The 24,847-nt window shown below is 36.2% G+C and overlaps 2 protein-coding genes across 3 annotated transcripts in view; one reads left to right on the forward strand and one right to left on the reverse strand.

Moving 5' to 3' along the window:
- The window catches only part of cdc34b (cell division cycle 34 homolog (S. cerevisiae) b), a 16,970-nt gene extending 15,002 nt beyond the window's left edge, over nt 1-1,968 (reverse strand). Inside the window, exons 1-2 of the mRNA XM_067364000.1 lie at nt 1,925-1,968; nt 500-1,788 (exon numbers count right to left, since the gene is read on the reverse strand). Of these exons, the coding sequence (XP_067220101.1) occupies nt 500-685 (186 nt within the window). The 5' untranslated portion in view covers nt 686-1,788; nt 1,925-1,968. The remainder of the gene's footprint in view (nt 1-499; nt 1,789-1,924) is intronic.
- Nucleotides 1-22,891, forward strand: part of abhd17aa (abhydrolase domain containing 17A, depalmitoylase a) — a 23,216-nt gene extending 325 nt beyond the window's left edge. Inside the window, exons 1-5 of one of the 2 annotated variants that reach the window (XM_067363998.1) lie at nt 7,200-7,362; nt 11,080-11,525; nt 14,435-14,629; nt 14,719-14,898; nt 18,216-22,891. In XM_067363998.1, the coding sequence (XP_067220099.1) occupies nt 11,104-11,525; nt 14,435-14,629; nt 14,719-14,898; nt 18,216-18,435 (1,017 nt within the window). In that variant the 5' untranslated portion in view covers nt 7,200-7,362; nt 11,080-11,103 and the 3' untranslated portion in view covers nt 18,436-22,891. Of the gene's footprint in view, nt 1-7,199; nt 7,363-11,079; nt 11,526-14,434; nt 14,630-14,718; nt 14,899-18,215 lie in introns of those variants that run through there. The other variant, XM_067363999.1, reaches the window with a different exon arrangement.
- The last annotated feature ends 1,956 nt before the right edge of the window (nt 22,892-24,847 follow it).

The raw sequence follows: 24,847 nt of genomic DNA on the forward strand, positions 1-24,847 counted from the left end.
ATCAGTTTTCATAGACATTTAGCAGAATTGGAAATGATTACAAACACTTTGTCAAATTATTTTTATAACAAGTGGTAAATTGAATCAGTAATAATCTTACAGCAAACCTAAAGTATATTAATACTAGTATGATAAAGAACATTTAACTGTAATATTAATAATATTGTTTGTACTAAGTCATGTAAATCATCTCCCCCTCCATCCATCAGAATCACAATGAGTCTGAGGAACAAAGAAACCAAACAAATGAGCCCTATTATCCTCAACAAAGACCCCAAAATCTCATCAAACCGACATCTGATGGAAAACACAAGACATGAGATCATAACCAGGATTTAAATCAATCAAAAACCTCAATTATATCTAAATATGTCTAAAGAAAACAGACGCGGGGACACATAAAGAGATGCAGTTAGCCAGAGCTGGTTCCAGTTCTAAATATAGACCATAGCCATCTGTTCCTAAAAATAACGCTCATTTACCCCCTAAAACCCCTTACCTTGAAATAGCCCCCTTCATAGTGAGTGTTTGGGGGTCCGAAAATCGCCACTTCCCAGTTGTAGAGATCCGCTTCATCCACTAAAGTGATCTTGAAACCCTCCACTGGTTCCTCCTGTAGAGACTTCATCTCCAGCATTAAAGCTTTCTGTGAGCTGGCGACCTGAGCACTGCTCTGATGGGCCATTTTTGCTTTATTTCTACACAAATGGACTCAAAAAGGGCGAAAAGTTGACAAGATGTGATGAGGCAATGAAAGCTGCTTTTCTTTCTTTGTCTGGAGTTGCTAGCTTAGCGAGGAAATGAAAATGTCCTCAAAAAAAGAGAGTATTTTCGATCAAATAAAATGTGTTATTAGCTATAAAGCATTATAAGTGTGTTTTTCGTCGTCCATGAAAGTCAAAAAGGTTGTTTGGATGTTTATATGCGGAGTTTTGTCTGCCAAAAAAATAACAAATCGCGTTCCGGGTTTGTTGTTTTTTTCGTAGCTGAAGGCTAGCTGTGAAAATCCACTTCGACTCAACACTAATCTTCTCTAATGGGAGGTTTTTGTTAAATGTAAGTAAATTCAGATGTCTGGATGTACAAAAAGAAGGTCTGCGCTTGAATTCTGTGGCAAGCTGGTCCGTCGAGAAGAAGAAATTGGCGTGAACTAGTAAGTGTGTAGGAGAGTGGCGAGTTATATGAGTCGATGTCCTGGATGCGTCTTTCCTCAATTCCAATGGGGTCGCGGTGCATTGTGGGTGCTGTAGTTCTGACGGCTCACATTACACTGTCAACAGACCTACATTCGCAGACAACATTCCAGTTATTTGACTAATACTAACTCTAATGATTAGTCTAACTAAATAATTAGCTAATAATTTAATTGCTGGTGTGTTATATTCATTTGAATTGTCTGTATTGGGGAGAGTAGGGCTAGTTTCACACATCTTAAAGTCTTAGCTATACAAAGGCTGTATTATCCTTCCTTAATTGGCCAGCAAAATGTATTGAACACAAGTACACAACATTCTCAAGTAAACCAAACAAATAATCCTCCATATCATCCATTTATCCGAAACAAAAGGCAAGAAAATCTTGTCAAATCAACATCTGATGTCAAAACAGGGCTTAGCATGATTAATTTAGCCATTAATTCAAAAATCTGAATTATATCAACATATTAGAAATCCAGTACTGTGTTAGCACTTTAAAAGACTACATTTACATATAAAATACGTGAAACTGAAGTTTACATTACCTCTCTGTTTTATACAATCACACGGGTATAGTCAAATCCTCCTAAACCTAAAGAACATATACAGGATGGTAATATTTTCCATCTTTTATCAGTATTTTAAAATAAAATATATTTGTTATTCAGCAGCTATCTTATACTGTTAATTTAGCTTTAAAAAAATAACAAATCCCTAAAACCCCTTACCTTGAAATAGCCAGTGAACGTTCAGGAATATCTAATCCAGTTAACAGACTGACGCTCTTATTCTGATTATATCTACTGTCAGTTTATTATTAATCTCTTTTATGTAATCAGTGAATGAGTCAAATGATTGGCTTTTGTCCAGAGGTAGTAAGGCTAAGACAGTAACAATAAAAGTCAGCCAAGATCAGCTGATGTCTGTAGCCATATACAGGCATAATAATTCATTTATGACAATTAGTGAAATAACAACAGTGATCTATCCAATGATGTCTGAATCTCATATGAAGTCCATTAGCTCAATCATCATTGCATGTTTCTCTTCATGTGGGAGAGACTGAAGTAACCTTCTATCTGATGTCTCTCCACCTGATATGCTGCTAGTTATCTGATACAAATTGGACAGCATGGCATCATGAACTCACTGGATGTTTGCAAAAGACCATCTGTTAGTCCCTGACATTCATGTTTGCAGTTATGCTTTGACATTAAGGAATAGTACAAGTACAGTTGTCAGTAACACGATCTGTTGACTGTATTGTAGGATGCTTTCTCATATTGCAAAAAAATACATAATTTCATTAAATATATTATAAAAAATTACCAAAAAGAAACAGTCTTTATGAATGGGTCTCAAAAAACTGCTGAGTTAAATATGGACAAACCCAGGGATTGGGTTGTTTTCACCCAGACATTTTTTTTCAACCAATTTTGGATTTATTTTTTAGCCAGCAATATAGTAATATAGTAAAGGGCATGCTTATATTACATCTTGTGAAAGAGGGCATAATAGGTGCCTTTTAACCCAACCTGCTGGGTTTGTCCATTTTTACCCAGCTTGGGTTGTTTTTAACCCAGCATTCATTGACTCACTCGATTCAATCAAAAACGCAAATTCATTCAGTAACAAAACACCACTGTGTTGCTCAGAGACAAAAACGTTCTGCATGCTGTGGCTTTGTTCGGAACTATTTTCATTGTCAGAATAGAACAATAACAAATATTTGCCCTGTTTCACAGGCTAAAATCCTCAGACTAAAATCCACGTTTGAGCTGTTTTAACTGAAAGCAACTAGCACTGAAGAATCTTAAAAAATATGAGTGCCATTGTTTTGTCTTAAAGCAGAACTAAGTAACTTTTTTTTTATCTTCATAAATAGTTTTCTAAGTCCTTACGATAGTTAATTGACTTGAGCACTAACCCCCTCTGGCACGTCTACGCCAGAATACAGCACTTGCAAGTTGAGCTTCGCCGACCCGACACAATCTCGCCTCATGTTCACGTTCACGTGAGAGTGACAAAATGCTTTACGGTAATTCAAAAACAATGTATATATTATGACTTTATAAGACAATTTAGGAAATTACCCACCTCCATCGAGATTTCTTGTACTGTATTTGCAAAACTACTGCGCTGGTGAGCGTTGTAGGCGTTGTAGTCCAGAGCTGCGCTTGGAGTATTTACGACAGTGTGATTCACTGAAGGAACCTGTAGGGGGAGCTTCGCAAATCTTACTGAGTTCCGCTTTAAGATGCACACCAGTAATGTCTTTGACACATTTTTTACACATTCACATCTAAGGTCTACTCCTTTATTTAAGCCCTATCTGTGAAGCAGGCAATTGAGAATAAAATGTAACTTGAACTGATGAATAAAAACCACATTTAAAATCCTGCTGACGTTAGGGAAGAAACAGCACTCTTTCGCATATGATATATTTTTTAAACACTTGTTATAGGCTACATTTCTTTTGCCCCCATATCTTAAATTCTTAATTTTGTGGGGCATTTTTAAGAATTTCCTTTTAATTTCCAACCTTATTTCCATTTTTCACATGGAGCCTACATTTTTACACTAACCAGCAGAAACAATAGTTGTGTCCCGAATTACGCTCTATACACTTATACTGTATGTATGTACTTTACTCAAGCGTGTAAAGTATGAACTTTGTCCCCTGTTTTCACAGACAAGGCTTAAGCTAGTCTCAGATTAAAATGCATGTTTGAGCTGTTTTAAAGGTGCTCATGCATTTTTAGGCCAAAACATGTTTTGTTACATACAGCAAACATCTCCTTACTATCCGCTAGCTGCCTGTCCCCTGAACACACTGTAAAAAAACACGGTCTCTGTAGTCGCCACAAGCTCCAAAAACGGCAACAAAAACAAACTGGTGCAGCCTGGACCACAAAACATAATAAACATGCTCAAGCCAATAACTGATAAGAATGATTTTAAATGCGCGTTCATGACTGTTTCAGGAAGCACGGAGGGGAGGGGGAGGAGGAGGAGGAGGGAGGGTCTAGCTAGCCTCTGTTTTATTTGACAACACTTCGAACTTCAACAGGAAGTTACTCCACCCAGGATCGCTTAGAGCACCTTTAACTGAAAGTAACTTGTACTGACAGATCTTAAAATATGTCAGTGCCATTGTTTTGTCTCTAGATGCACACCAGTAATCTTTTTTTTTTCTAGGGTATGTTTATAAAAGAGACCTAAATACCCTAATGGAACTAAAGGCCTAATCCTGGCTTAGGCTAAGCCCTGTCTGTGAAACCGGGCCTATATGTTTTTTTTTCAACATCCATAGCCCCTCCCTCTCTGTTACATATTACATAACTAAAGCTGCAACAGTTGAGTGCATGTATTCAACATTCCACACTTTGTTTTTTTGGTTAATTATCATCCAGGTATTTAAAGTGCACTTTTTCTTTTTGAAATTTTCAGCATAAACACCCTACTCTTTATACTACAAAACAGCATAGAATAGTGCATAAATATGCAAATTGGGACACACCTAATGTGTCAGGTAAGGTTCAGGGAAGAGGTGAGGACTTAAGGATGTAGAGAAAATGATGGGCTTTTACAAAAAAAAAAACAAAAGAAACAAAAACTACCCCGTAGGGGAAAAACAGACCAGCAGTGGGCAAAGCAGAGCTAGGCAAGGCTGGCCTTGGCTGAGCTGGGCTGGGCATGACGTAACATGAAAACCTACAACAAACTGGCAAAGGACAGAGAATGAAGAGAGAAAAAATAGGGAAGGATATCAGGTGGGTAATAAGGGAGAGCAGGTGGGGCAAATGAACCAATAATCAGGTAAAGAGGGCAGGGCCAAGACTAGAGACTGAGTTACACGTATTTGTGTGGACAGGGCTCCAGTCTCTAGTCTTGGCCCTGCCCACACAAACACGTGTATTTTCAAAACAGCAGCTTTTATCTATAACCGTTCGACCGTTTGACCGTTCGTCCACATTCAAATGCAGTATTAGGTCACTGAAACCGAACGTTTCTGAAAATGCCTGCCAGGGTGAAGATTTTCAGAAACTCTGGTTGCAGTATTGTCGTGTAGCCGGTGAAACCGGAGATTTTGGCTTGTGACGTCAGAGTGCACGCTGTTATCTCCTTTGTTTGATGTCAGATTGTGCGCCGCTGTCTCCTTTGTTTACATGAAGCGAGTCTGTGCAATGACAAATATAGGCTTCTGATTGGCAAAAATGGCTTTATGGTTAGGGTTATAATGCCACCTGTTGATTTGGCATGCTCTTGACAGCGTTTCATAGCATGTTTTTGCGTTTTCATGTGGACAGAGATTCTTTTTAAATCGTGCTTTTGTGGACGAGATTTTTTTTTTTAAACAAAGGAGAAAAAACTTTTTAAAATCTTTTATAAAAATACCCATGTACGTGTGGATTATAGGCCTGACAGAAGAGCACATGGCACACAGAAACAAACAAAAGCGAACAAACTCAACAGAAACCATGTGCTCCAACAGAGCAGAAAAACACCCTTGTCTGCCACGTGCCCTAACAGAAAAGAAGGCACAAGACAAGACAGAAGTGCATGGAGCATGGATGTCAGGAACCCCATGATCCAGACACCATGCCCCGAACACTCAAAACAGTCATAAAGTAAGAGCGCACGGCCCAGAGAACAACCCCAAAGCCGTATACGTTCACACAAGGACAAAAAAACAAAAAAACACATGAGTGTTAGGATCAAACTAAAAATAAAACCGACCAAGGTGACAGGACCCTGACACAATGTTACTTTTCATTTAGAAGAGATTTTTTTCATCTGCAGTGTTTTACTCAAGGGCACACTGCTGATAGAATGTAATGTCAGGGACTCTGCGGGTTCTGAAACTCATCCAACATTTGTGGGAATTGTTAGTAGTTAATAGCAAAATAAACCACTCATTACAGAAATGCATCTTAATACACATTTGTCACTTTATTACATTTGCTGCTGATAAAGTATCTTGGAAAAAGTCCAAAAGAGTCTTATTTTGATCATATTTGCACATTGTGAATATACATTATTTTTTACATGGGACTTATCTAAATTAAACTGTCATCCAGATGTACAATGTAAGCATTGTTATGCAGCTACATAAATAAATCTCTACATCAATGTAAATAATTAGGCTTTTATAGATGAATGATCTTATATGTATTTATTTTTATGAATCATATCTGATATTGCATTGAAATTTGTAGGTATTATTAAACTTTAAGTACAGTTTTAGATTTATTTCATCCCACATTTATAAATATGTGTTATGGTAAATTCAAAGAGATCTCAAAATAATCTCAAAATATACTGTGCTTGAGAAACAAACAGTTCTAACTTGGAAATACTAATGGAAATAACTTTATGGAAGTGGGTAAAGCCACTGTGATTCTATATCATTAATGGTCATGACGAAGTTATGTATGATGCAGTATCAGTAACAGAGACGTAGGCTATACTAGATTATGAGCAATATGAGATAAGAAAGGCCTAAAAGGTCCATCTTAACTGTCTTTGTTTTAGTGTTGTCATAAAAAATATCTAACTTTAGCGAATAAGGCTCTTTTGTTTTCCTTCTCACACATCATAAAATGATAATGAATGTATTTTGTCCCACTTTTGGGATTCTCCGCATCCAAATTGTCCATGAGAAACGAGCACAAATATAATACAAACTTTGAATAAACAATTTTATTTGTGATTACAAGACCACATAGCCTATGTATTAATAATAATGTTTGGCATTGTAAAATGTTTTAAACTAATAAAGCAAATGTTTTTTTAAAAATAAACATTTAATAACTATGTTTAATTAATATTATTATTTAAATTATTCTTATAATTGTAATAATTTTAATTAGTTCGTCTTGGAAGTAAACCATAGACTGTAAAAAAATAAGTAAACTCTATTACATAGTAAACTTTTCCGGTTAAAGGGCTTTTATTTTGAAATGCGGCATATCCGGCGCTGCCTTCGTTTTTGCCCGACAGATGAAAACATCAGTGTTGGGTGCTAATGCCGGGCTGATTCCTGCCACAATCAGCAAGATGTTTGTCATCCTACTGCCTATTTCCAATCAATACGGATCAAACTGTTAGCGTTTACTTTATCTGAAGGCAGCCAAAGCCCATTTTGTATTGCAATACCTTTTTGGTAAGTGATGTCTTTGATTTATTTGGCCAGAAATCCAGCTAGTGCTAACTGCCTAGATATTAATTCATATTGGCCTGATTATTTTTCAAAAGTGGATTATTAATGGTCATGTCAAGAGTAAAGTAATGCACTTTTCTAAATCATTTGGATACATGTGTGTGTGTGCAGTTTGAAAAATGATTTGTGCAATGGATACCTTTCTGTGTATTGTGCAAATGGTGTGATGTGTATATGATGTATCTTATTATATTTCATATTTATTGTATTTTTTTGTCATGCAGTGCTGCTTACATTGGTCTATCTATCTATCTATCTATCTATCTATCTATCTATCTATCTATCTATCTATCTATCTATCTATCTATCTATCTTTTAATCATTTTAATACATTCTTTTTTTTCATTTTAATGTACATCATATTTTTGCTTGTATACAGAGGTCACTAGTCGAATACTTTTGTTTTTTATTAAAAATGTTGATGTTTTTTTCCATTACAAATTCTAATTTAATATTATGTAATAAATAATAAATTAATATTAAGTGGAAAGTAAAAGAAATGCACAAATTTCACAATTTCTTAGTATTATTTGGTATATTATAAACGTGTTTATATATATAACAGTAATATTGTGAAATATTATAACAATTTAAAATAACTGTTTTCTATTGGAATATAATATAAAATGTAATTTATTTCTGTGTTGGAAAAGCTGAATTTTCAGCATCGTTACTCCAGTCTTCAGTGTCACATGATCCTTTAGAAATCATTCTAATATGATGATTTGCTGCTCAAAAAACATTTATTATTATTATCAATGTTAAAAACTACTTTTTTCAGGATTCCTTGATGAATAGAAGGTTAAGAGAGCAGCATTTATCTGAAATACTAAGCTTTTGTAACATTACACTACCGTTCAAAAGTTTGGGGTCAGTAAGAATTTTTATTTTTTTGAGAAGAATTTAAAGAAATTTATATTTTCTTTCAGCAAGGATGCATTAAATGGATCAAAAGTGACAGTAAAGACATTTAAAATGTAACACGAGATTATATTTCAAATAAATGCTGTTCATTTGAACTTTCTATTCATTAAAGAATCCTGAAAAAAAAATATTGTACACAAATATTTTGTACATCTGTGCACAATAAATGTTTTTTGAGCAGCAAATCAGCATATTAAAAATTATTTCTTAAGGATCATGTGACACTGAAGACTGGAGTAATGATGCTGAAAATTCAGCTTTGCCAACACAAGAATAAATTACATTTTCAAATATTTTCAAATAGAAAACAGTTATTTTAAATTGTAATAATATTTCACAATATTACTGATTGTACTGTATTTTTAATTAAATAAATGCAGCCTTGGGGAGCAGACGAAACTTCTTTATAAACCACTGAAAATGTTACCGATCCCAAACTTTTGAACAGTAGTATATATATATATATATATTCTGCACAGAATCTGTGAAAATGTTAATTTTAACAAAATAAGGGAGATAATACAAAATGCATGTTATTTTTTATTTAGTACTGTCCTGAGTAAGATATTTTGCTTAAAAGATGTTTACATATAATCCACAAGACAAAAAAAATAAAGGCTCAATTTATTAAAATAACCCCATTCATAAGTATGTGAACCATTGATTCTCAATACAGTGTGTGGTTACCTGATGATCCATGACTGTTTTTATGTTTTGTGGTGGTTGTTCATGAGTCTCTTGTTTGTTCTTGTTTGTTACTACTGTGTATATATATATACACAGTAGTAATTTTTTACCTGAACATAGCACATACCGAATCGTACCAAAACCATGAGCTTAAAACCGTGATACAAAAAAAATAAAGAAAATAAGAACAAATAATCAAATTGCACAAATAAATACAGTAAAGCAAAGATACAAATAAATAAAGCTTTTCAGATTTTTCATGTATCCAGTTTTCAGGTACAGAAATAGAATAAAGTAGCTAATCAAATATAAAACAACATTGCATAATCTTCACTGTATAAATTTAAATAAAGAGCAATCATTATTAACGATTTACTATTCAGTCATAAGAAATGAATGATTTCCATTAAAAACACATTCAGACAACAGGAATGCAAGGGCTGCTGTCTCTTTAAGACACAATACACGGATCAGTACACTGATACTGAACACATGCGTTCTTTCTCGAGTGTATAAGTTCACTCATAAAACATAACCTACTAGGATACTCGCCAAGATGGGCATGTTGATATAATTTTGTGTGAATTTGTCCGTTCAAGCACAAGACTTGAAAGAGACCTCAATATTTGCGTGTCGACTTGCACTCAAATGTTTAAATTAGCATGGCTTAAATGAGTTTAGTTTAAACCCAGATGGCAACGTGTGCTGTTCAGGTCTCATCTGCGCTTGGGCGCTATCAACACCAGGGTGATGACGGGCGTAAATGACTGGTCATATAAAGAATGCGGCACTCGCATTGAACAAAGTTTAGAGGAAGCCAGAATGCGTATCCATCGACAGAATTATACATTAGCCTAACTCTGTCTGTTTTATTTACTTTATACAAACCATATTATAGATGCGTATGTGTCATCAGATAGCCTATGAGATGAACCGCGGTGCAAGTGCGTGCCGAACCGAGTGTGCAGAATGGTACGGTTTGAATTTTTTTTTTTTATACAGAGAACCGTTTCACCCCTAAAATAAATATATACAGTTGCAAGAAAAAGTATGTGAACCACTTGCAGAATCTGTTAAAATGCTAATTTTAAAAAAATAAGGGAGATAATACAAAATGCATGTTATTTTTTATTTAGTACTGTCCTGAGTAAGATATTTTGCTTAAAAGATGTTTATATATAATCCACAAGACAAAAAAAAAAAAAAAGGCTCAATTTATTAAAATAACCCCATTCATAAGTATGTGAACCATTGATTCTCAATACAGTGTGTGGTGATATTCAAGCGAAATAAGAAAAATTTGGACATCTTCATCCTGTTCAAAAGTTTTCACCCCCACCTCTTAATGCATCTTGTTTTCTTCTGGAGCATCAGTGAATGTTTGAACCTTTTTTAATAGTTGTGTTTGAGTCCCTCAGTTGTCCTCAGTGTGAAAAGATGAATCTCAAAATCATTGTCACTGCTGGAAAGGGTTCAAATTTGCAAAAGATGCTGGAAAACTGAAGAATCTGCAGGACCTGGAGGATTTTTCTGAAGAACAGAGCTCAGTTTAACTGCTCAGGACAAACAAGAGACTCAATGACATCATTTCTGCATACCTTCTATTTTTTATTTTGTAGAAACCGTTTAAACATCAAAGACGCTTTAATATATTATATGTTTTGTTAGACAAGGGAACAACTGTTTCAATACATTTATAGACTGAAAACATTTTATATAGCAATATTCAATTTTATATATATATGTAAAATTACAGGTCTGATCTGTGATTTAGTTTTGTGATAATATGCGCAGCTCATGAGGCTCTCCTGACATCAGCCTTGCTGTAGTGATGAACCCGAATACAGCTTTAATTTCTGTGCCCCATTAAAATGTCTCTAAAGGTTAATCACACTGTCTTACAATGACCAAATCTACATTTCCCTTTAATCTAAATGTCAACCCTCCTTAACATTAAATGACATTCTCTCTTGGCTGGATTTCTTTGTTGGCATTGGCTTATATGAATGATGTTTAAATATAATAATTAAACTGTGCAATCTTTCACAGGTCTCTAATTTTGAGTAGAAGAAAATGAACGGCTTATCCATCAGCGAGTTGTGCGGCCTCTTCTGTTGTCCGCCCTGTCCCAGCCGGATTGCAGCGAAGCTGGCCTTCCTGCCCCCGGAGCCCACCTACACTCTTCTGCCAGACCTGGAGTCCACCTCACCTGTGACCTCTAACCTTGGAGCCTCAGGTTTGCGCTCACGCTTGGGCGGTGGTGCCGGAGGAGGAGGTGCTGGAGGTGGAGGAGGGGGTGCTGGGAGTGGAGGAGGAGGAGGAGGAGGAGGTTTTGGTGACAGGAGTGGTGAAGGCCGGTGGAAGCTGCACCTCTCTGAGCGAGCAGAGTTCCAGTACTCCCAGAGGGAGCTGGACGGAACCGAGGTCTTCCTTACTCACTCCAGCCGTGGCAACAGAGTGGGATGTATGTATATCCGCTGTGCCCCATCTGCAAGGTGAGGAAAGATCAGCTTAAAGTCGCCATGAAACAGAAATTGCAATAGGGTTTTCTTTACTATTGCAACGTGTATCTGAGTGAAATGGCTTCTCGATCAAGAACAAATGTAGGGCGGGACTTGATTTTATCCATGCAGAAATTGATTGGATGGTAAAAAAAAAAACAAACAAACAAAAACAAGAATTTTCAATTTGATTTCATGGTGACCCTAAAATTTGTATGATGTAGAAAGTGTAGAAGTGTAGAAAGTGTAGAAAGCATCCTTTAGTTGTTGTTTTGGTAGTTTTCTTGTATAGCCAGACTGTAGGAATAAAATCTGACTCTGGTTCTCTGCATTGGTTGTTGAGTGTGTTGAGTTAAGTGTATCATTTTTAAACAACACGATACTAACGTTTTAACTTTGGAACAGTTCAGAAATCCATATTTTTTGGAATAACCCTGTTTTCCAATCACAACTTTCATGTGTATTGGCATGTTCTCTACTAGTCTTTCACATTGCTGTTGGGTGACTCTATGTCACTCCTGGTACAAAAATGTAATCAGCTCAGCTTTGTCTGATGGCTTGTGACATACCATCTTCCTTATGATCACACTCCAGGGGTTTTCAGTGGGGTTCATGTCTGGACATTGGGCTGGCCAAGACAGGATTTAGTTCTGGTGGTGGTCCACCAAATAATGATTTCTTAAAGGGATAGTTCTCCCAAAAATGAATGTTATCCCATGATTTACTCACCCTCCAGCCATCCTAGGTCTTCTTTAGCAAGATTTTGAAGACTAAAAAAGTGCATCCATCCATCCATCCATCCATCCATCCATCCATCCATCCATCCATCCATCCATCCATCCATCCATCCATCCATCCATCCATCCATCCATCCATCCATCCATCCATCCATCCATCCATCCATCCATCCATCCATCCATCCATCATAATCTGTATGACTCCAGGGGGTTACTAAAGGTCTTCTGAAGCAAAGCAATGTTTTTTTTCTAAGAAAAATATCCATATTTATAACTTTATAAACCTCAAACACCTCTTTTCTCATATCAAATTCCTCAGACATTTCTCTTTAAAAATTCTTGTTTTAGACTTAGACCTTTGAGCTTCTGCTTTCGTCAATAGGTCATGGGCTCACTCTACCACCGGAACTTGACTTGTGTATGGCTGTCTGCCAGAAGCCAGTTATTATAGTTTATAAAGTTTAAAATTTTTTTTTTTTTTTTTCCCTTCACAAAAACGCTTCAATTCAGAAGGCCTTTATTCACCCCCTGGATCCGTATGGATTACTTTTATGATGGGTGGATGCACATTTTTTTGGGCTTCAAAATCTTGAACTCCATTGCCTACCATTATAAAGCTTGGAAGAGCAAGGATTTTTTTTTAATATAACTCTGACTGTATTTGTCTGAAAGAAGAAAGCCATATGCACCTATGGTGGCTTGAGGTTAAAAATCATGGGATCATGTTCATTTTTTGGTGAACTATCCCTTGAACAATTCTGAAGTTAAAACATTAGTATTGTGTTGTTCAAAAATGAATATAAACTCGTTTTCTTTGCATTATTTAAAGGTGCCATCGAATGTTTTTTTTTTTTTTTTTTACAAGATGTAATATAAGTCTAAGGTGTCCCCTGAATGTGTTTGTGAAGTTTCAGCTCAAAATACCCCATAGATTTTTTTTAATTAATTTTTTTAACTGTCTATTTTGAGGCATAATTAGAAATGTGCCGATTCAGGCTGCGGCCCCTTTAATTGCTCGCGCTCTCCGCCCCCTCCCAAGCTCTCGACTCTATCATTGCATAAACAAAGTTCACACAGTTAATATAACCCTCAAAATGGATCTTTACAAAGTGTTCGTCATGCAGCATGTCTAATCGCGTAAGTATGGTATTTATTTGGATGTTTACATTTGATTCTAAATGAGCTTGATGTGGCTAGTGGCTAATGCTACACTGTTGGAGAGATTTATAAAGAATGAAGTTGTGTTTATGAATTATACAGACTGCAAGTGTTTAAAAATGAAAATAGCGACTGCTCTCTTGTCTCCGTGAATACAGTAAGAAAAGATGGTAACTTTAACCATATTTAACAGTACATTAGCAACATGCTAACGAAACATTTAGAAAGACCATTTACAAATATCACTAAAAATATCATGTTATCATGGATCATGTCAGTTATTATTGCTCCATCTGCCATTTTTCGCTATTGTCCTTGTTTGCTTACCTAGTCTGATGATTCAGCTGTGCACAGATACAGATGTTAATACTGGCTGCCCTTGTCTAATGCCTTGATCATGGTCTGGCATATGCAAATATTGGGGGCGTACGTATTAATGATCCTGACTGTTACGTAACAGTCGGTGTTATGTTGAGATTCGCCTGTTTTCCGGAGGTCTTTTAAACAAATGAGATTTATATAAGAAGGAGGAAACAATGGAGTTTGAGACTCACTGTATGTCTTTTCCATGTACTGAACTCTTGTTATTCAACTATGCCGAGGTAAATTCAATTTTCAATTCGATGGCACCTTTAAGGTCTGAAAACATTGCATCTTTTTTTGTTATTTTTGTCATTTTCTGCAAATAAATGCTCTTTACTTGAAATTGGAAAAAAATGTTGTTAAATGTTCATTTTACTCAAGCACATACATAAAAAGAGAAACTGCTAATTTTGCATTGGTCTCTTTAATTTTTTCCCAAGCTGTATGTATAACATGGATTTAGAAAATAGATGTGGTGAATTTTCTTTTCATGCTGATTTTAAGTGCTGTATATGTATAATTTCAGCATTATATTGTTGTATCTCTTCTTCTTAATCAAGAAATGTAATTATTTTACAATGCCCTGATATGCAAACCATCACGCCATCAACTTTATAGTCAATCCCTCTGCTTTGTGCACTATAGGTACACTGTGCTCTTTTCTCACGGTAACGCTGTGGATCTCGGTCAGATGAGCAGCTTCTACATCGGTTTGGGCACTCGTATCAACTGCAACATCTTCTCTTATGACTACTCTGGTTATGGGGTCAGCACAGGGAAACCCTCTGAGAAGAATCTGTATGCAGACATAGACGCTGCTTGGCATGCTTTGCGCTCAAGGTATGTCAGAATCCTGAGACTAGAAAGCATGCTACTGTACTGGTACAATATTGAAATGTTGTATTTATTTCACTTCCGTGCTGTCTCAGGTATGGCATCAGCCCTGAGAATATAATCCTTTACGGGCAGAGCATTGGCACCGTGCCCACCGTGGACCTGGCGTCCCGTTATGAGTGTGCTGCCGTGGTACTTCACTCACCTCTCACCTCAGGGATGAGGGTGGCCTTCCCTGACACCAAGAAGACATATTGCTTTGACGCCTTCCCTAAGTTAGTGAACACTGAAAACATTTTTCTTTGCATGACAAAGATGTGCTTAAAGGGTTCCTATTAAGCTTTTTTTATGTTTACTTTTTTTACGCCTTTCTGCGAACTCAAGGTCGCTTTACAATATTATAACAATTAAACATGACAGCATGAAACGCATCATGAGGGATCAGAGAAAAAAGAAGCAAAATGATTTTAAGGTGGGCTTTGAATGTGATAAGAAGGATCTTGTATTGCATATAAAAGTGAACAGGTAGCCAATGTATACTATAGGAGTAATGTGGGAAGATTCATTTTTATATGAAGGCCCTAGCTGTGGAGTTCTGAATATATTGGAGCTTATTTATTGTAATATAAGCCATTGGAGACATAGAAAAGAGAATTACAATAGTCAAGCTGAGAAGTAATGAAAGCATGAACTAGGGTCTTGGCATCATTGATATTTAAAAACTGATATAAATGAACGATATTATGGAGATGAAAGAAGGCAGACTTGGTGAGTGAGGAAATGTGAGGATGGAAGGAGAGAAAAGAATCAAAGATTATACCCAGGTTTTTAACAGTGGTGGAAGTTCAAACCAGGACTCCAGAGATACTAACATTAACATTCTCAAGAAGCAGATCGGTTTTATCAGTGGGGAAAGGAGCAGCGCGTTGAGAATGGATGTAAAGTCGGGTGTTATCTGCGTAGCAATGGAAGTTAAAGCCATGATGACAGATAATGGAAGCATGTAGATGATGAAGGCCCAAGAACAGAACCCTGGGGAACACCATGTGAGACAGGGGCAGTAGTGGACTTAGCCTGGTGGTTGGAGATGTAATGCTGATGGTTAGACAGGTAGGAAGTTAAAGGGTTAGTTCACCCAAAAATGAAAATTCTGTCATTTATTACTTACCCTCATGCCGTTCCACACCCGTAAGACCTTCGTTCATCTTCGGAACACAAATTAAGATATTTAAGTTGAAATCCGATGGCTCCGTGAGGCCTCCATAGGAAGCAATGTTACTTCCTCTATCAAGATCCATAAAGGTACTAAAAACATATTTAAATCTGTTCATGTGAATATAGTGGTGCAATATTAACATTATAAAGCGACGAGAATATTTTTGGAGCGCCAAAAATAACAAAATAACGACTTTAGTGAGGGCTGATTTCAAAACACTGCTCCATGAAGCATTGGAGCATAAATGAATCAGTGTGTAGAATCATAATTCAGATCGCGTGTCAAACTGCCAACAGCTGAAATCACGTGAATTTGGCGCTCCGAACAGCAGATTCGATACACTGATTCATTTATGCTCCGATGCTTCCTGAAGCAGTGTTTTGAAATCGGCCATCGTTAAATAAGTTGTTATTTTGTTATTTTTGGCGCTCTAAAAATATTCTCGTTGCTTTATAATATTAATATTGAACCACTGTACTCACATGAACCGATTTAAATATGTTTTTAGTACCTTTATGGATCTTGAGAGAGGAAGTGACATTGCTTCCTATGGAGGCCTCACGGAGCCATTGGATTTCAATTAAAATATGTAAATTTGTGTTCCGAAGATTAACAAAGGTCTTAAGGGTGTGGAATGGCATGAGGGTAAGTAATAAATGACGTTTTCACAAGGATAGGGCGGTTCTAGAGTTACCAAGAGCAGAGAGTCATGAAATGAGATCCACATTCCGTAGCTAGCTATGAGGTCTCAGAGATCTTGACCTTGGTAAATATTCAAAAATAAAATTTGAAGTTCTCTGAATGACTTATTAGTAATTTGCATAAAACATGTAGTCAGAATACTGTAATTTTGAATGACCATCAATGAAGAAATGAGCTTTTTAACTGCAAAATAGAGCAGTTATGGCATCTACTAGCTTTTTTTTTTATACTGGTCTGATATATAAAAATATTTTATAACCTCTTTAATAACTAAAGGGATAATTCAACCAAAAATGACAGTTCTGTCATCATTTATTTACACCCATTTCGTTCTATACCTGTATGACTTGTATTCTGAGGAATAAATACGTAAAAGTTATTAAAATAGAAAACAGTTATTTTAAGTTGTAATATTATTTCATAATATTACTGATTTTACTGTGTTTTAGATCAAATGAATGCAGCCTTCAAAAACATTTTAAAAAGTTTTACAGACACCAAACTTTTAAACAGTACAAAAGAGCGAATTTTGACAAATTTGGTCTGTTCCTAACACAAAGCTGTTATATGATTTCAGAATATAGTACACAGACGCAAGTGAAGAACTTTAATAGTTATTTTGTGTCTTTTTAAGGTTAAAAGCTGTAATCCCATTAAAGGGACATTTAGAACATTTTAGAACATTCTTTCACAAGATGTAATATAAGTCTAAGGTGTCCCCTGAATGTGTCTGTGAAGTTTCAGCTCAAAATACCCCATAGATTTTTTTTAAATTAATTTTTTAACTGCCTATTTTGGGGCATCATTAACTATGCACCGATTCAGTGCGCGGCCCCTTTAAATCCTCGTGGTCCCCGCCCCCGAGCTCTCGACTATAATACAGTGCATAAACAAAGTTCACACAGCTAATATTACTCTCAAATGGATCTTTACAAAATGTTTATCATGCATGCTGCATGCATGCTTCGGATCATGTGAGTATAGTATTTATTTGGATGTTTACATTTGATTCTGAATGAGTTTGAGGCTTTGCTCCGTGGCTAACGGCGAATGCTACACTGTTGGAGAGATTTATAAAGAATGAAGTTGTGTTTATGAATTATACAGACTGCAAGTGTTTAATAATGAAAATAGTGACGGCTCTCTTGTCTCCGTGAATACAGTAAGAAACGATAACCACATCTAACAGTACATTAGCAACATGCTAATGAAACATTTAGAAAGACAATTCACAAATATCACTAAAAATATCATGTAATCATGGATCATGTCAGTTACTATTGCTCCATCTGCCATTTTTCGCTGTTGTCCTTGCTTGCTTACCTAGTCTGATGATTCAGCTGTGAAGATCCAGACGTTAATACTGGCTTGTCTAATGCCTTTAGGAGGAAACAGTGGTGTTTGAGACTCACTGTATGTCATTTCCATGTACTGAACTCTTATTATTCAACTATGCCAAGGTAAATTCAATTTTCCATTCGATGGCACTTTTTAAAGTATAATTACATTGGAAAAAAGACCAAAATGGTCTTCCAAATGTCCTTTTAAGTACAGAAAAAAGTAAGTCATACTGATTTGGAAGGCATTAGGGAGAGTAAATGGTGGCAGAATTTTCATCTCTGGGTGGACTGTTCTTTTAATGGCCCTTTGTTGTGTCTTATTCTGTTCTCTCAGCATTGAGAAGGTGTCTAAAATCACATCTCCAGTGCTGATCATCCATGGGACGGAGGATGAAGTGATTGATTTCTCTCATGGTCTGGCCCTGTTTGAGCGCTGCCCGAAGGCCGTGGAGCCACTGTGGGTCGAAGGAGCTGGGCACAATGACATCGAGCTCTACAGCCAGTACCTGGAACGCCTGCGCCGGTTCATCAGCCAGGAAGTGGCTGCGCAGTAAACGCACCCTTCAAAACATCAAGAAAGGCAGATCTTTCAGCCCTGGACACTTAATTGTGCTCACGTCCATAAATGGTCGACATATATGGAAAGCAAACAAACGGAATTCAGTATTGGCAGGTTTGTTTTTCTACAGACTGCCGTCTCTTTCTTTCTATCAGCCTGGAGCTGAGTTTTCTACTGAGAAGACATCTCGACTTCACACTGAAAAGATCAGAATGTGTGAGCGTCGGTCTCAGGAAGGACCTCAGTACATCTGAGGCACTCTCTCACAGTTGATTTGGCTTGTGATTTTTGTGACCAGGACAAGTGAAATGTCATTTGAACAGGACTAAAATCTAATATCTCTTAATGAAGCTCTTATCTTGTGGGTGTTTATGTACTTTCCCTTTTTTTAGGTCTTGTGGGTAAGCAGATGACCAGTCTGTTTTAAAATACAGCATCACCACCTTTTCAGACAAGAACTCTCTGCTGGACAGATTCTGTGTGTGTGTGTGTGTGTGTGTGTGTGTGTGTGTGTGTGTGTGTGTGTGTGTGTGTGTGTGTGTGTGTGTGTGTGTGTGTGTGTGTGTGTGTGTGTGTGTGTGTGTGTGTGTGTGTGTGTGTGTGTGTGTGTGTGTGTGTACTTGTACAACTATCTTTGTGAGGACCGGTTTGAGTTTTTAGACCATCAGAGTGAGGACAAAGGCCCTGTTTACACCTGGTATTAACATGCATTTTGGTTGATCGGATCACAAGTATATGAGGCTGACACACCTGTTTTACACCTAGTGTTTTAATTAATCTGTTTTGTCCACTTTCGACCACTTCTGTCCTGATTTCTTTGAGGGGAGGGCCTATGGGCGGGTAAATGTATGTTTTTTTTTGTTTTGTTTTTTTTTTTAGATCTTTTGATCTAAAGGACAAAATAAGCTTGCACAATTTACATATGAACGCACCTTGAGATGACGGAAAATCATACGGAGAGCATCAGCTTTTGTTTCTGCTCTGACAGCCGCAAGACCATGCCGAACGCTGTGAGTGTGCGTTAGAAATCAGGAATTGTGAGAGAACATTGTGATTGGTACATTTTTTTTGTCTTCGAACTAAACTTTGGTCTTCAGCCAACCAAGTTTAAATCCCATCTGGCTTGCGCGTTAGGTCAGTAGGCGGTCCTTTGTTGCTGTTCGAATGCATCCTTTACTCATGTCAACCACATGAGCGTCTACACTACGAAAGCAATCTAGTTTAATGTGTTTTTGACTACCTCTGGAAGTGGTCACATCTTAATCACCAGGTGTAAACAGGGCTAAAGAGAGTAAAGTGAGGACATTTCGGCCGGTCCTCACTTTCTTAGACCCCTTTAAAGGCCTGTTTTAGGATCAAGACTTTGTTTTTAGGGACAAGGTTATAATTGGGTTAAGGGTCTGGGATAGGCACTTGTGATGTTGTGATGGGTAGGATTAAGCCCTGGGTATACTTTGTTTTGTTTTTTTACGTGTACGCTAGTGTATGCGCACAGCCTTGCAAAGTATCCTTAATTTGATTTGTATGCATACGCAGGCGTTCGACACATACACAGTTTTGAACAATCTCTCGCCACTAGTTACAACCCATGTATATATCTATACAAATGAGGGTACTTTCTAACCTCTTCACACAATCTCTCTTTTATGTAGGCCTCCATTGTTGCTGTAGCTTGCATGCGTTCCGGTCTGTTCTGTTTATGCAGTTTTTCTTTGACTAGCTTGTGAATCGACGTCCCTAGGGCACGGTTGCCACCTTGTGGATAAACTAATTACTGCAAAAAAAAAATTTAAATGGGCATGTGCAACCTGCGCGTACAAGTATGCGTGGTTACAAAAATCCGGTGGTGCACGTACAGTACGCGCATACTCTTCTGATGACTAAATTCGTGTCATGCGTATGCATAAAAAGTGAACTATACTTTGGGCTTTAGGGTTAGGAGCTAGAGAGTGCATTGTGTCAGTGAATGTCCTCATTTAAGATAATGTACAATTGTGTGTGTGTGTGTGTGTGTGTGTGTTTTAGACCATCTGCTGTGTGTGTGAATGTTTTCATTGAAATCTTCTGATTAACTAATTTATTAGACATCTAGAGATACACTACCAGTCAAAAGTTTGGACACTGAGTGTTTCGGTGCTTAGTTAATGATGCCCCAAAATAGGCAGTTAAAATACTTTACAAAACTAAATTCTTAATTAATGTTCTTTTTTTTAATGGATGTGTCAGACCAGATAGTGATGTGTCCAGCATAAATGCAATACTGTTTAAAAACCGTCCCAGCATGCTCCTCATAAGGTTGGTTGATGAATGTCCAGAGTCCAGAGCTGGAATCTAGACAGAAGCAGCTCAAATATAAGACCGTTTTAATTAAACTATTTTGGTCATTACATATTTCACATACTTTAATTTTCATTTTATAGTTTTGATGACTTTAGTATTATTCTAAAATGCGTATAAGTAGATCTGTCCAAACCTTTGACTAGTACTGTAGGTCTCTACAGGTTTCGTTTTCTCCAGTTTCTTTATTTTGTTTCTTTTGACATCTTTATATTTGCTTCCCTATCATTATAAAAAGGAGTCTCAACATTGTTTTTAAGGATGGGACATATGGACATATGGACGTATGGACATAATACTGGCATTCAAAAGTTTGGGATCAGTAAGATTTATTTAAAAATAAATAAATAAAATTAATTTTAATTTTTTATATATATATATATATATATAAATATACATTTTCAGCAAGCATACTTTAAATTGATCAAAAATCACAGTAAAAACATTTATAATGTTACAAAAGATTTCTATCTCAAATAAATGCTGTTCTTTTGAACCTTTTATTTAAAACGTATCAAGGTTTCCACAAAAATATGAAGCAGCACAACTGTTTTGAACATTGATAATAGTAAGAAATGTTTCTTGAGCAGCAAATCAGCATATTAGAATGATTTCTGAAGGATCATGTGACACTGAAGACTGATGATGTTAAAAATTCAGCTTTGCATCACAGGAATAAATTATATTTAAAATATATTAAAGTTATTTTATATTAAAATAATATTCCACAATAGAACACACTAGATTTTTGATCAAATAAATGCAGCCTTGGTGAGCAAAAACGTTGTTGACCCCAAACTTTTGAATGGTAGTGCATTACAATTTTTTTCTCGCTGTATTGCATTGATCATTATTATTATTATTATTATTATTTTTAATTTTTGTGTTCATTCATTTCATTTATTGATTGAAGAAAAAACAGATTGTCTAAATAAGGAAAAACTTATCAGAGACAAAAGTAAAGTGAAGTAAGAATCTCTTCCATGCTCCAAATGATGATTTTGTGATGCATCGTGATGTATCATATGTCACAATGAAGTAGTTGGCTTTTCCAGCCCCTAAAATGGGGAGTGAATTTGTAAATATTTCAGTTTGTGATCCCTTTTTCCACTTTTTCCCCACACACTGAATTGTGGCAGGTCAATAGATGTAATTTTGCCCACTGTGAGCACCTGAGAATGCCAGGAAACCTCACTCTATACCCAAAAGATCACACTACACCTGTTCTTCTCACATTGAGTTCTCCTCTTAGCTTGATGTAACGCACGTTGATGAAATGGTGCATAAATGAACTCTGACCTTAATGCCCAAGCCAACCCCAGCCTGACGTGTGATTGACAGTTTTCTGAGCCGTTTCAGAATGGGGTCGTGACCTCCATCCACCGTTGACCTCTTGTCTGTGTTTATGTCTGCGAGAGGACGAACTGTGACAGGTTTTTTAATATTATCGCATGCTAGGTCACTGAATCATGTTTTTTGCTATTTCTAATTGCATAATAGTTTGTATATTGAGCTATTTAAACATTCACTTCTCTCGTAAACAGCCTCACTGTAATAGACATGCTCTTATGTGTTCAGTGGATATTTAACATGAACTTCCAGATCTATTTTTATAAGGTTGATATGTCTTTGCTATAATATGAACAAACCTTTCACTGTTTAAGAGCCGTTTTTAAAGGGATAGGTGTCTTTTTAGCCTGGACATGTAGTTTTCTCACTTGAAGGGATAGTTCACTCAAAAATGAAAATCTGTACGGCATCATTTGTTCTGTGGAAGGGTAATTTTTGAATATTAGAAGCTCCATACAATGAAGCCTATAATGAGCAAGGGCTGTCAAGCTTAGAGAAGTAAATGAATTAGTGAATAAATATTTAAACGAATAGTCCACCAAAAATGAAAGTTGTCATCATTTACTCATCCTCATGTCGTTCCAAACCTGTATGCATTTCTTTCTTCTGCAGAACACAAAAGAAGATATTTTGAAGAAAGTTGGTAACCGATCAGTTTTAGTTCACATTAGTTTTAATTGTATTTCTTGTCCAAACAATGGAAGTCAATGGGAAAAGAAACTTGATTGGTTATCACCATTCTTCAAAATATCTTCTTTTATGTTTCACAGAAGAAAGAAAGTCATACAAGTTCAGAATGACATGAGAGTGAGCAAATAATGACATTTTTTCAAATAATTTCATTTTTGGGTCGACTATCCCTTTAAATTTGTGTTTCTCATACAAAGCAATTGTACAGCTTATGTTTGCTACTTTAATGGTGATTTTTGTCCTCCTTTATGGTCTTTTTAAAAAAGCAGCTCATAAATTCTTCAAAGTAAGAAGTCAGAGAGCTTTTAAACACCATGAGGGACAGTAAATTATGAGTTTTCATTTTTGAGTGAACTGTTCCTTCAAATAGGCATTGCGGCCTTTTTAACATCTTGTTTGCTATGCATCATCTAAGGTCAGTACTTGGTTTTTTTTTATTTTTATCCTGATGTCTGTAAGACTTTGAAGACATCTTTAACTCCTGTAAAATGCAGTGTGTACTCAGGAACATTTCAGTTTTTGCTTAACGCACTGCATATTTGTCATCAAAATGCTGCCAGTAAAACAAAATCTGATTTAGACTGCAGGAAAAATAGTTTTGTTTGTTGACAATGTCATAATGAGCATAGCAAACTTTGCGTTAAAACAGGTGGTGTGCCAATTCCAGTATGCATGTAATAGATAAGATGCAAATCGAAATGAAAATGGACTAATTATAGCGTGCAATTTCAGTGTATATTATGACTTTCCGAGATTAAATTGTCCACATTAGTATAATATATGAAAAGAATGGTAGAATGTTTTTTGTCATTTGCTTTTTAGAGCTGTAAAGAAAAAGGGTTAGTATTCACATCTCTGAACAACCGAGCAATAATGTCGAACCTTTGACTGTGAGAGCTGGACAGAGTCGATTTACTCTGTCAGACTCCACAATAAAACTCCACATAATGATCATTTGAAATGACGCAGCACAACCTTATCTGATAACTCAAAAATACTGTATGCCGACTCGCAATTTTGTATAGTGATATGAAGCTAATTTGCTGTATTTCTAGTCACGCTGAGTCACATATCTGTATCGAGATCTGCAAGAAAATTACTGTATATTTCCAGGTACATGTCTGTATAATGAGGTTATGATGTGTCCCCCTATGATGTAAGATGCATTGTGTGTGTTTATGGATAATGACTTCTTTCTTTCCTTTTTTTTTTTAGCTGGAAGATGTGATGTATCTGTGGTTGAGTAATAAAGGAAAGCTGTAAAGTTACAGCGGTACCTTTACATTTATTTTCATAGGTTGGCAGATTAGTGGTTAAATGATATGGGATTTTCGAGAAAGCAGGAGGCTTGTTTGGCCTCTTGTCTTTGACAACACTTCTGTTAATCACTACTGATGATCTTAAATATCAGCTGATTAACTGAACTATACAATACTGTCCTTTAACTGAGGAGTATCTAAGCAAAAGTATTGATGCTACTTTCTTAGCTATATTTCCAACAGCATAACAGTAGCTGTAGCCTTTAAGATTTTCAATTGTATAATAAAATTCCATCAAACTGAATTGAATAATCCTTAAATATTATTAATATGTAAGCAATACAAATATTAAAGCCAAAAAATATGTAACAATGCAACTTTCATGAAGTAAACATTTACTAAAAGCCTTCCTACCGCCGTAAAAAATAGTCCCTGACTGTCAACAGCAACAGAAGTTACATTATTACGCCATTAGATGGCAGCAAAGACTCAAGGTTTTTATGAGTGAGACTTTTATATTGAAAACACTGAATTGTGAACACGAAACAAGACACAACTGACAAGCATTGACTAGCGCTGTCAGTCACGGGAAAACCCCTTAACTGTTAAAAGGACACGATATTGCAGCGGACATTTAAACATATTTTTTATTGTGAACATAGGACTGACCTGAAGGAAAATGCTAAATCTAAATGCAGGTAATAAACTCGCTCAATCAATCTCTTTCTCACAATACTCTTTAACATAATACAGTAAGCTTCAATGAATAAT

This window comes from Chanodichthys erythropterus, chromosome 16, assembly GCF_024489055.1.
Source record: "Chanodichthys erythropterus isolate Z2021 chromosome 16, ASM2448905v1, whole genome shotgun sequence".
NCBI lineage: Eukaryota > Metazoa > Chordata > Actinopteri > Cypriniformes > Xenocyprididae > Chanodichthys > Chanodichthys erythropterus.